The sequence below is a fragment of the Micrasema longulum genome, unplaced genomic scaffold (assembly GCF_059751315.1).
Source record: "Micrasema longulum isolate JH-2025_06_02 unplaced genomic scaffold, ASM5975131v1 h1tg000454l, whole genome shotgun sequence".
Taxonomy (NCBI): Eukaryota; Metazoa; Arthropoda; class Insecta; order Trichoptera; family Brachycentridae; genus Micrasema; species Micrasema longulum.
The window spans coordinates 271,590-284,899 of NW_028277653.1; the positions used below are offsets into that span (position 1 = coordinate 271,590).

The 13,310-nt window shown below is 35.4% G+C and overlaps 1 protein-coding gene and 1 long non-coding RNA gene across 3 annotated transcripts in view; both read right to left on the reverse strand.

The window, feature by feature from the left end:
* fz (frizzled class receptor) overlaps nucleotides 1–11,700 on the reverse strand; it is a 199,926-nt gene extending 188,226 nt beyond the window's left edge. For both annotated transcript variants that reach the window (XM_088226668.1, XM_088226669.1), the window contains exon 1: nucleotides 10,013–11,700. In XM_088226668.1, the coding sequence (XP_088082794.1) occupies nucleotides 10,013–11,189 (1,177 nt within the window). In that variant the 5' untranslated portion in view covers nucleotides 11,190–11,700. The remainder of the gene's footprint in view (nucleotides 1–10,012) is intronic.
* On the reverse strand, nucleotides 424–2,959 carry LOC148281476 (uncharacterized). The gene is made up of 2 exons (XR_015822348.1): nucleotides 1,705–2,959; nucleotides 424–1,130 (listed from the first exon to the last, which is right to left on the reverse strand). It is a non-coding gene; the product is annotated as an uncharacterized LOC148281476 (long non-coding RNA).
* Nucleotides 11,701–13,310: the final 1,610 nt, after the last annotated feature.

Consider the following 13,310-nt stretch of genomic DNA (forward strand, 5'->3'; position numbering starts at 1 on the left):
CCTCCAGGACGACTCGAAATAGTCCCGCGTCCCGCCATTCTGGAATATTGCCAGTACAAAACATTTCACTTTATTCCATTGGACAAGTAGTGTTTCGCTTGTTTACGCTGCCATCTAATACCGCTAAAACGAGAATATGCAAAGTGCATAATAAATAATAATTATAACAGGATTGCGTACTACAGTTCTAACATGCTGATCTTTTCTTTTATTTACCTCTGTATAATTTCTTGGTGAACAATATTTAAATGATGTTTTCAAACATTTTCTAGTCGGCGAATCAATTCAGAATGATCTCACCTGCTCGTCATCGTTTACATAGTAACACCGCTTATGTCAATTTTTCAAAGATTTTCAGGAGGGACAAAAAAACTTTTTGTTGAATAACAAATTGCTGATTTGTAAAAAAAAGGTCAAATTGTATTTTTGGATTAGCAATCTTGAGAAGTCAAAACAATTATCTAAACTAAATCACGCGATTGCGCACGCTTAATTTTAAAAGGACGTTTACGCGTGGATAATACGATATTATCACCACTATCTCGTGCGGCCGCATTGTCCTCGTGTGAACGCGCATGGACAGGACCTTATGACCATAGCGATTTGCTCGACGTGTACGTGCGTTCCCGCGCATTTTTCTTTGCTAAAATGGCGGCAGAAAAAAACCTTTAATTATTTAGTTCGTCCAATTCCAAAACATCTTGGTATAAAATAAACAATATTTTTCGTGAACTCGCTGGGAATAAACGCTGTCGTGTATTCATTTTCGCAGCGCTCGCGTGTGAATTGCGGCCGAATTTTCGTTCCATCGTTCTGTCCTGCGCGGTCGAGGCTGTTTACGGACCTGGGAGAAGACAATATCGTCCTATCTATTGTATTGACCACATGTAAACGATACTTAAGCGATGATAATTTTAGCTGCCTAGATTATTTTAGAAATCAACATATTAAAGTGTGTGGCCCATTTTGCACGTATCGTCTAAATTCACACGTCACGGAAAAATTAGGGTGGATCGACATTTATTATATTAGTTTGCATTTATTTGAAATTTAATCAGCGGCTACTCTTAGGTAAAAATATCCTGCTAAAGTAAATCAAGTAGAGATCAGTGAAGTGGTTATTGGGTCCACTGTATTGAATGCCGCAGCGAGACTTATTTTCGGAATCTCTAAGTTCAGTCACATCACTCCACTACTTCGGGAACTACACTGGCTACGTTTTCCACAGAGGATCGAATACAAACTCTGTTGGCTTATGTATAAGTCACTGCACAACTCGGCTCCGGAATATCTAAGGGAACTATGCATTCCAGATGAACTAGCTGACAGGCGTCTCACGCTAAGATCAGCTACGTCTACGGCGAGAGGAAAAGTTATTATACCTCTACGCAAATAGCGCACTAAATTTGGTGAGCGCGCATTTGCGGTCGCAGGCCCTATTGCATGGAATGCTCTCCCGGCAGAGGTGCGAGGCTGTGAAAGTGAAGTGATGTTTCGGAAAAAACTTAAAACCCACTTGTTCTCTAAATCATTTGAATAAATCCGTAGCACGTGACAACAAAATAAAATATTTTAATTAAATTACAAATTTAAAAGCTTCAATTAAATTAACTTAACAATAGAATCACCATGTAAAGCGCCCTTGAGGTATTTTATTACGAAAATGGCGCTATATAAGTTATCCACAATAAAAAAAATAAAAACTGTATATTATTTTATCGCGCAATGTGGATTTTTACCATTATGTGCAATAAGTCTATGTAGCCGGTGTGTAAAATTGTTGTTGTTTAACCAGCCAGTTTCAATTGTCTATAAAAATAATTTTCTGTGTGAGAAATTAAATAGGCATACAATTTTTTTTTTGAAGCATGTTCCATTATAGGCAACTGACGAAGAAACTTAGTTTTTTTATATAAGGAGAAATGTTTACGTACATAAATTTAAGGAATATTTTTTTTACATACGTCACGAGAAAAACGCGACATGTTTGTCCTTGATGGTTGTGACGTCAAGATTCGTGAAAATGTTCTAAACAAATTTGAATGATCAGGAACAAATAAACATGAATCGTGGCGTATTAGGGGCGTGGCCAATGGAATGGCCGTTTTTGCGGGAATTCAAAATTGCAAATTTAAAAAAAAAAATTATGCTACTAATAACTAACGATAAATTATTTTTTTACTGGACAGTATTTCATAGACCTTTATTACTTTAAAAAGGTAAAATAAGGTGATATTTATCTATTCTTTAGGCAACAAAAAAATTATAGAGAGTTGAAGATAACTTTGTTAACTTGGCGTTGTAATTAAGGCCCCGCTGAACTTCTAAAGGGATTCTCAGTCTATCTATAATTTCTAAGAACTCCGTTATAAGTTACTTTGTATAAAGAATGCAATGTTTATAAAATGTTGCACTTTACAGTCGCAGGTTGCAATAAACCCGATCATTTACTTAAACTATGTACGCCACTCGCTTCTTACTAACACTTTTCTGTTCAATTTTCTGAGCCAATTAATATAATCAACTTCCTCAATAGAAAGAAAATTCCAATTCGCGTTTTTGATACCTGTAGTTGACATCGTCTTAAGCTGTTCTACGATCAAATTAACTTTCAATAACATTTTGCCCCAGGTAGGTATGTCAGGTAGGGAATCAACTTCTCTGTTGGTGTTATGCCGGAAATCAAAACATAAATAATTTCAAAATCATTTTCATTTAAATGCCTAGTAAGTAATACTCACTCGCGTACAATTATATGTCAAGTATGCATTCCTTCTGCAGATTTCTAAAAGATAAATCAATCCGGTGTTTACTGATATACCCTAGTTCGCTCGCACCTAGAGTATTCCTCTGTTATCTGGTTTCCATATTATGATGTTCACATCAAAAATATTGAATCAGTTCAACATCGATTTTTAAGAAATATAGGCTAGAGGTTAGGGCTTATTCAGAGACCAATTTACGTATAATGGTTAGAAACTAGCTTAAATATATCTTATCTTCAAGACCGTTGAAATAAATTCGACATTCTAGGTCTATTTAAAATTAGCAACTCACTCTTTGATGCACCTGAACTACTGAGCTCAATAAAATTAAATACACCAACTAGAAACCTCAGACAAAACATACTCTTTCATACCGATAACCATAGAACTAACTATGGTTTTCATGCCCCTATGCCCAGAATTCTTAGGTCTGCCAACAAACATACCAGTCTTGATTTCTTTGATAACAAGTTGTCTTCTTTCATATGATCACTGAATCAAATTCAATTATAAACACCTCTCCCCCGCTTCCACTCCCACCAAGTCTACCATATACCATTGTCCTTTTATATTTTCATTTATAATAATTTTCTATGTCTAAAATGACCTTAAAAATGCCCATTGGGCGCATATAAAAATAAATAAATTCATATGTAGTAAAAAGCTCAAGAAATAAATACCTATTAAATATTTTATACAACTTTATTATAAATATTAATACAACAATAACGGTGATAAAAAAAATAACTAGGTAGTTTTCTGGTGTAAAAAAAGTTCACAGAGAATAATATTATTTTTTTAAAAATGAATTGACAATATTCTCAGTATTAAGATAACTGGTCAGAATTAAAAAAAGAAAATTGATTATAAAGTTTATTTTTATATTTCATACACTTTATTACTAATTATGAAATGAAAATCGTTGCGTAAGACCTGATTTATTATTAAAATATTTATCTTAAAAACAATTTTTTATAATAAAATCACGATCGGTTGTGTTGTTGATATTATGTACAAGTGAGTGCGATTGCACCGGGACAATATGCAAAGCCATCTGGTGGTCTACCATTATACAACTCTTGTATCCTTTGATGCAAGATCTTACATATTTATAAGTATAAAATAATCCCCAGTAAACAACACCACGACTGGTCCCAGAAACGGGTTCTGAGAATGTCCACTCGTTGGAGAGACAAAATATAAATATAATAAGGTTATAATACTTTAGTATAATAATTGTTATATGTGCGCGATATAAAACTTCTGCAACAAAAACAAATTATTGAATATTAATTGTAATATATTAATTGATCGGATTAATGAATAGTGAAACGTGTGCAATAGGATGTAAAATAATTACAGTGTCGGTACATGTATTTGTAGGTTTACCAAAGTAAGTTTGTAGGTTTACCAAATTAATCCAAAAACGATGCTTTTCTTTTTTTTTTACCTCACTGGACAAAACTCGTGTCGAGGCATTCATTTACTTGTGCACATTGTGTTCGTTCCTAGTTATTAAAGTTGTTATAAAATAAATTCTTAAAAATAATTTCCAACGACCGGTTTTAAAGCTAAACAAGCTTCTTTCTCAAGGTATACTTAACTAATAAATTCTTTCCTATTTTATTTTATCAGTATGCTGCCAATGAGCTTAATAAATCAAGTCTTAAAATAAAATAAAAATAGTGGTTAAAAACAAAGTTGTTATTATTTATTTTATTATAATGAATAACCACAAAGTTAGTGCTTCAAATATAAAATGTTTAATAGTGGTTATCTGAATAATATTTTATTTTTGTTTTTGTTTTCTGTTTACTTTTTATGCTGTTGCATCATATGCACACTCGCCAAACTTACTACTTACTGCTCGACGTACTTCATTTTTTGTAATTTAAAAAAAATCATTTTTATGTTGCTAGAACGCAGCTGCCTTTGTATATAGATGTTTGATAATATTAGCTTTCATGTTATGTAAATTAAATTTATTACAAAATTACTTCTAACTTAATCTTTAACTAGAAGTGGGGTCTAAATTTCTAACTGTCAAAACACTTGTATATTGTAATCGCTCATGCGCTCTGTAGCTGCAAGACATATTTTTGAGATGAGGAAATAAAAACCCAACCGCTTGCACCTATGCGTTGTAGCTGCGGAACGTGTTGGGTGTTGGGATGTTTATTGTACAGCGCCTTTGAGGTGATTTTTTACAAAAATGGCGCTATAAAAATTATCCGGAATGAAGAAATAAATATGCATATACATACATATTCACAGAATTTACATAAATAGTTTTTTTTATTATTAAAAAATAATAGTAATAATATAAGCGCAACAAAGTACGTGTTTAGCTTAACTAGACAATGGCGGGATTTCCACATCCCTTCATCTCTCTGAGATACTAAAGTACTCATTCGTAAGAAAATATTTTATTCGTTCGGTAGATTGTTGGATACTATTTCATATATCGTCGTTGCAACGGCAATGTCTGTTGAGTGTTTTTTTAAAGTATTTTTATTTCTCATTGAGATTAAATAATTTCGTTTCAACAAAATATACTTAAATATTTTTTCAAAATAAAATTACGCCATCATTAAAAAAATATGCAAAAAAAACCATTATCAAAATTAACATTTTTTTTATAAATCTCCGTAACAACTTGTACAATATTTTGAGTTTGTCAAAATTTGTTTGCTTTACATAAAATACGTACGCCCCCATCTTGAATATTGCACTGCTATCTGGTCTCCTGTTTATAAATTAAATATTAATAGAATCGAGAATGTTCAAAAAAAATTCCTGAAAAAACTAGAATATAAATTTCATTTGCATTTTCCAAATTATTTAGCTTCATTAAAATTTTATAACCTTGTTTCATTAGCACACAGAAGAGATATGTTTGATCAGATCCTGCTTTATAAAATTGTCAATAATAAATTCGATTCCCCGGAACTCATTAATCTACTTGCTTACCGTGTCCCCTCCAGGCCAACTAGACTCTCTGATATTTTCTATATTCGTAAATTTAAAACTAATCATCGGAAACATTCTACAATCCCTCGTATATGTGAAACATTTAACAAAAAATTTAATAGTCTTGATATATTTAACACTCCATACAATATGTACAGAAGAGAATTAATAGGCTTGATTCATGCTCTTCATTCATAATTCGTTTAATCAATAAATCAAATGCAATTTTCCACTCTCACTTTCCTTCAATCATCCTTTACCACTCCTTATCAATTTCCTTCTTTTCCTTTCCACTATCTCCTTGTTTTGTCCATATTTATCTTATTTTAATATATAGTATATTTATTATTTATATAGTTTAAACTTCAAACCGTCGTCGCTTTATTACAGTATTATTTAGTGAATACATATAATTGGATGGCAGGCCCTACTATGTTTACATTTTATATATATATATATTTTTTTAAATATTCATTTAACCTGTACATCTGTTTGTATTCTAAATAAATAAAATAAAATAAAATAAAATTTTTGTAGACAAGGACTGGATTCTACTCCCTGGGGAGCTGTTTATATTAACATAAGGCGTTGCCTAGTCTAGTATGTAGGAGAAATAATTCAATTAGATGAATCTCACCCGCGTAAATAATGGCTTTAGCTCTTTAACTTCACAAACATCAACAGATGAAAGAATTGAAGGAATATAGATGTTCAAATATGGGCAGAATGGTGAATGTTACACAGTGTGTAAAGTGGCCACTTAAACCAGCCATTGACAGGTCATAAGCCCTGTAGATGCCTAGACGTCTATATAAGCTTCACTTAAATGTTCTTCATCTCTGTTGTAATATGTTAACTTATGCAATGTTGCTTAACAGATCGTTTTTTTTTTTTCATGTCAAGAGTTTAAATAAATGTTTCAGTAAATACACATTGAAAAAGAACACATTTTTTTTGTAACGGATTAAAGTCTTAAAATTGAGTTTATTTCAGCCCTCCAGATCATTTTTGAAAATTACAGATGGTCCTCTCTGTCACCTGAATACCGAGATATTGCCGGCGCTGTATCGAAGAACAACGGCGCGTGTGATTTTCTTCAACTTTACGAGAGAGCGGTTTGAATTTTTTTCCACAACTTGATAAGTGCAAAAGTATACCATTTGATACTTGGGTAAGTTACATATAATTTTTTTTATCGAACTTGAAAAAAAGAAGACTTTATATAACTATTTCAATATCAAATATAAAAGTCAATGTCCCATTTTTCGCACATCCGTCGTTGTTCTACGATCCCGACGATATGTAGGTACTTAACCTAGGCGTAGTTAATATTTATTGCACGGTTTCTTTTTAAAATATAATATTCTAAGAAATATTAGTATGTATTTCATTTATTTATTTGAAGAAAATAACAACCATTATATTAAAAAAAACAGTATGTAAATACTAAGTTTATTTGTAAAAATAAACCAAAATTATAGGCCAATGAGGAAGTTCAGTGGTTTTTTTCAAATGTTTTATTCGTTAATAGACTGTTAAACTAAGTCAAATTTTTTTTTTTTTAATTTTTACATATCGTATTATCGGCGCTACGACTTTTTAAAGTTTTGTATTTCTGAAATAACTCCGCGTGTGACGTCAGAGGTTCATTTCCGCTTATTCCCATTCAGTTCTTCCTATTGGTCCAGAAGCGACAAGCAGACCGGAAATCTTCCATAGCTCTCAGATCATAGGTTGATTCACATGAACCAATGACGTCATTTAAAGTAGTGCGTTTTTATTAAAATATATTTTTTTTTTTTTCTGTACATTTTCAAGAAACTTTGCCGTACAATTTAATGCTCTAATTTTCACCCCGCGTAAGAAAACATTTTTTGTATCCAATTTCCCGTAGGGCTGAAGTTCCTCATTATAGTTTTCTATGAACAACTAAATACTTCATCATCATTATCATTCCATTTCCGAACCTAATGGTGCATAGGGCACTGCATGGGTACACCAATTGCAGCGTATCTTGATCATTTTTGTTACGTGAAGGTAAGATGATCAGTCTAACGTTTCAGGTACCTGTTCAGGGACTATGAAATATTCTAGTGTAAAAACACCCTTTTAAATAAATATTTCATATCAACCGTGTCGGGAAGCGAACCCGAGACCTCTTGCATAATGCGAAAATATAAGGGGAAAAAAGGCGTACCCGTGTAAAGCCACTGCGCATCATTCCACTCGTAAAAAATGAAATATTACAATAATAAATAAATAGAACATATGAAAAGAAAAAGTTTTTTGATTACTCGGTCTTAAAATAATTTTATATTATGTTCATAATTTATTGTCGTGTATATATGTAAATATTATACACACACATTAAAACTTAAATGTTATTCTACAATATTTTGAACGCACTTAGCCGGCTATATGTTTTACTTTCGCTACGTGTATTTTCACTGACGATTTCTCTGATCTATTATTTAGCCAAGTACGAGAGCTTTATAAACAATTAGCTGATGTGATGATAAAATGACAATATTTCCATAGAGCATAGAGTTTCTGATTGTTCAGAATCCAGAAACCCGTCGAGATGAAATTAATAACGACGTGAACAATAAACTTCATAAGTGAATGCTAGAAATCCCGCGGAGAGAGATGAAGACATTAAGATGCCATCGTCTCAGAACTGCTGGCTTATGGCGTAAAGCTGTGACATTTATATACCTGAGGCCGTGGGTAGTATTATTACATTTCTCAAAACCCAATGTAATCCGACTGTGATAACTAAACTTATTTCAACCATCTTGAAACTGATCGGTTTTTAGAATGGTGTAGAGTAGTGTGTAATTTTAGAGGAGCATGTTTTTTTATCGTATAATTTCATGTATATTTCGTTGCTTCGTTGATATTGAGGTAATTTATACTTCTGCAACCCTGATAAGTTTTATCAATAACTTATAGATATTTTTATTAGGTTTTTACGTACACAAATTGTAATATTAGTATAAATATTTAAGTAACTTTCGTCGGTTGGGTCCGTGTTCTAGAAAAAAAAACACATCTAAATTACAAATCATACTATCGAAGGTATTCAATTTTCCTTGCGGAAAATTCTAATGAACTCTCGATAAATCTCCAATACTTTCCAGTCACCGTTTTTTTTCTTTCTCAGTTTTGACTCACACACGGAAGGTTCCGGGTTCGATTCCCGGTAAGAACACAAAAGTTAAAAATGTGATTTTTCTCAAGCCTGGGTGTTCTGTGATGTAATTCACCACTGTAATTCGGCCTCCTGGTCTGTTGTGGTGCAAAAAAACAACCCTTTTGACTTTTCTTGGCAATGTATCCCTATAGGATACACATGATCTATTTTATTCTCACGAACTAAAACACTAGTAGAATAGTATTCAGTCAAAACTACTTGACCATATTTAGTTTGGCAGAAACTTAAACAGATTTTTTTTTTTATTCTGAAGCCTTTTCAACCATCAAACGAGTAAAAAAATATGTTTTCGTTCTGCCAAGATAAGGGTTAAGTTCTCAGCCGACGTGCGACGATTTGACTTACAATGCAGGACCTTCGGGATCTTATTCCCTGCGCAAAAAAGGTTCTCCATCTCTGTTTTAATATGTTAAATAATTAGTTATGCAAAGATAAACATACTTGCGTGCACTTATGATTTAATTTCCGAAATAAGTAGGTATATTATATACCTAACAGAAATTTGGCTGCACGTGCATCTTTTTGGCTTATTTTGTTAATTTCTACAAGTGCAGAAAAATATATTTTTGCAAAAAGATTTGTTCAATACCTCAGTAAAATAATAATTCCGCAACCGGTCAAAATTTAGGGATTATTACGAAGTTTATACTTAATACGGAGTTAACGCGTGACGTTATGATTTCTGATTTCATGGTTCTAAAGTAGCTGCTGTTTGCTGCTGCTAGCAACTACTAATAACTTCATCACGAAACCACACGATTATTATAAACAATTGGATTTACTGCCGTATGAAAATCTGCGTCTAAAACGAATGCAAATAAACGCTAATTACTACGTACCTAATCTTAAATTGGAAAAGGTGTGTAGAAGTTATTATTTAGATTCCGCTTTTATCGGAATTCAATATCTCGAGGAAGAAAATGAAACTTTTTCCTGCAGTCGGTACCTAGTACCCATTACCCAGTGCCCAGACTGGCTAGCTGGCTAGCAGTCCTAGCTCCTGGCGCGACGGTCGCATGGCGCGGCGCATAAACCTAACTCAAACAAAGGCAGAACGACTCACCGTCAACTTTTCCCGTGGCGAGAATGGATATGGTCTTGATTGCCGGCACAGCCCACGCCGCGAGGTGGAAGTACTGGGAGTTGGCCTCGATGGCTTCGTGACCCCACTTCAGGCCCGCGGCCAGGAACCAAGTCAGAGTCAGCACCACCCACCAAATGCTGGACGCCATACTGAAGAAGTACAGCACCATGAACAGGATGGTGCACAGCTCGCGCTTGGTGCCTTGCGTGATGATGGGGACCATGCGCAGTCGGTCCACGGTGACGGGGGCGGGGAAGGGCCCGCTGCAGCTGACGGAGTCCCCCGCCGCCCACCCGGCCGCGTAGGCCAGCGCCACCAGCAGGTAGCACACGGACAGGAAGATGATGGGCCGCTCGGGGTAGCGGAAGCGCTCGGGGTCGATCAGGAACGTGAGCACCGTGAACAGGCAGCTCGCCGCGCACACGGCGCCCCACGCGCCCACCCACGTGCGCGAGATGCGGCGCTGCTGCTCCGTGAAAAACATGGCGTCGCACGGCGCGCCGCAGTCCGGCTCCGCCTCGTCCCCGAGCTTCAGCGCGTAGTCCAGTCCCTTGGGCACCCGCAGCTGCATGGGACACACGAACCCGTAGTCTCTCGCGCCCGGCGGGGGGCTCTGCCCGCGGAACTCCACGAGCGGGCGGCGCGGCGCTCCCCGCTCGGGACTGCGCCCCGCGGTGCGCTCCGCTTCCGTGGCGTTCCTGCCCACGCAGATGGCCTCGCTGGCCTCCGGGTACCGCGAGCACTCCAAGTTCTCCGGCCACGGGAAGTCGAAGTTCCGCATGAGCGTCTCGCAGTTCGTGCGCGCCGAGATGCAGAGCTGCCGGCAGGGCGGGATCAGCTCGTCCAGGATGGTACACACGGGGGCGTACAGCGAGCACATGAAGAACTGGAAGTCCGGAGAACATCCCACCTTCATCAGGGAGGCAAACTGGTGCAAGTCTTTGCCCGCCTCCTCCTGCTTGGCGTGGTTCAGGAGATTGGGCATCATGGTCTGGTTGTAAGGGAGCTTCTGACACAGCGGAATCGTGATAGGCTCGCAGCGGCCGTGGTGAGGCAGACCGGCATCCCCACTTATCACCGTCTCCTTAACTCCTCCGCGGCCTGCGGATCCACCCCCTAGAAGAAGACTCGCCACACATATTAGTAGCCACCGCATCACTGACACTGTATTTTGTAAGATCTTGTATCCAAAACACCACCTGTTAGATGAAATTTATCACAGTTCACAACGCGAACCTTTCATATCGCCACTTGTCAACATTCAATTAAAGAAATATATTTTACAACACTTTTATACCGAAATTACATATTCTAACATAAATAAAAACAAAATAAAAAGTTTTGCTTCACGGCGCGCCAAGTACAACAAAGCGCGGAGCGCGACACGAGAAACATAAACAACCGCTGTCATGCGTCCACTGAACTGACGTACGAGCGCATGGTATAGGAAATTTGGACTTTACGAAAGCAGTGCCATCTGGTTAAAAATATTGAAAATTCATCTTTTATGGCTGCTGTGTTGTTCAAGTTGAATGTTAGTTCTACGAACACGATCCGTGGTATTAGGCACCATAAACAATAACAGGAACACCAACATAACACAAAACGCTCGATTTTGAAATAAAAAACAAAATCCGCATATGACTATAGTGATTTAAAAAAAAAAAAAAAAATTACAGTCAATTTCTAATGTAACAAGCAGGAGTTGGGAGAAATATTTAGTCGCGTTCATAAGGCATTTTAATTATTTTTTTAGGTGAGTAGAAACAATTAAAACTGTCGGTTAATATATCATAATACATAATAATTACCCATATGCCCTGAAGTATAATTAAATAGATATCACGCTTCATAGAACGATTGGTTGAAATTATGCTCCTAAAAATGATCGTCGTCGCGTGAACACTGCCTTGTAAAACGCGAGTAGAGTAAAAAAACTACTTGTCTATGCTAGTTTTGTACCCTCGCTGCTTCACGTTTAGCGACTATAAGCTAGGTTCCGGAACTTAGGTTGAATAGAACACAATACGGGTGATTAGAACTGTATCATCACCTGTGTTTTTTAACAATAATTTTTCTAAATGGAAATAGTATAGTATTAAGAATGAGTTTCGAACATTTTTACCTAATATTATTATTTGAAATTTATTTTACAATAACAATGGTAAGCGGTAGAATCCTATATAGGTAAGACTCCCCATCAAATGACCCCACTTTTCACAATTTAAATAGTAGGTACTCTTACACCATTCCCCATCAGGGGTGGTGTTTTAATTTGAGAAGTGGTTAAAATTTTGTTCATATTTTTTTTAGTACTAGGATGTGGGTAACCAAGTCAGCCACTAGATACAATCGAAAATCAGCTAGCCGATTTGTAAACATTTTTTATAAATTCGACATTAGATACATATACTTCATTTTTTACTGTCTGTTTTCTCTTTTATGGCATAAAAAATAAGTTTATACAAATCAACACATCGGTCATTTAAAAAGCCTGTGTGCGTCAGTGTCTGACCCACGGGTCATAGGTTATAGTCATCACTGCGCTAGAGTGGTTAATTTGGGATTTTAATTTTTTCCACGTGACTACACTTTGCTTCATATATGGCTATGGCTACAGTGATGATAAAACATCAAATAATTACAAACAAGTGAACATGATGATTTTCATTTAGAACATTATTGCGACCCAAAACGCTTAATTAAGTTATTTGAACAAAATTATTATTTTTAGTTTTTCACGTTTTTCAAACAGTTTTGTACATCATTTGACGTTGAATGATCAATGTGGCATTTTGCTTAATATATATGAAAAAGAAGATTCAGTATAGCAGCCATCTTATAATTCATTTGGCAAGCATAAAGTATGATTGTTTTTGTAATTATCAATTGAAATAAAACTAGTTTTACTATGGAAGTAATAAATGTGAATAATAAAAATTATTAAAAAAACAAATTAATAACCATTCTTTACTGTATAACCCTAAAAACTCTAAACAAACAGGCGTAACGGGGTGACTGTCCTGTGGATATAAGTGGAGATAATAAAATAATTAGTCATACATGTGGGGAAAAAAAAACATTTAAGATTAACTTTTGTGACGGAACATCCTAAAGCGATTTATTTTATGTAAATAAAAATAATAAGTTATGTTTTGCAATAAATTAGTATTTTAAATTGTATTGTAAATAGTATTGAAATTATGCAATATAAACAATTTTACAAATATAAAATGGTGATTTTAAACAATTGTTATATTTTACCAGCATTGATTAT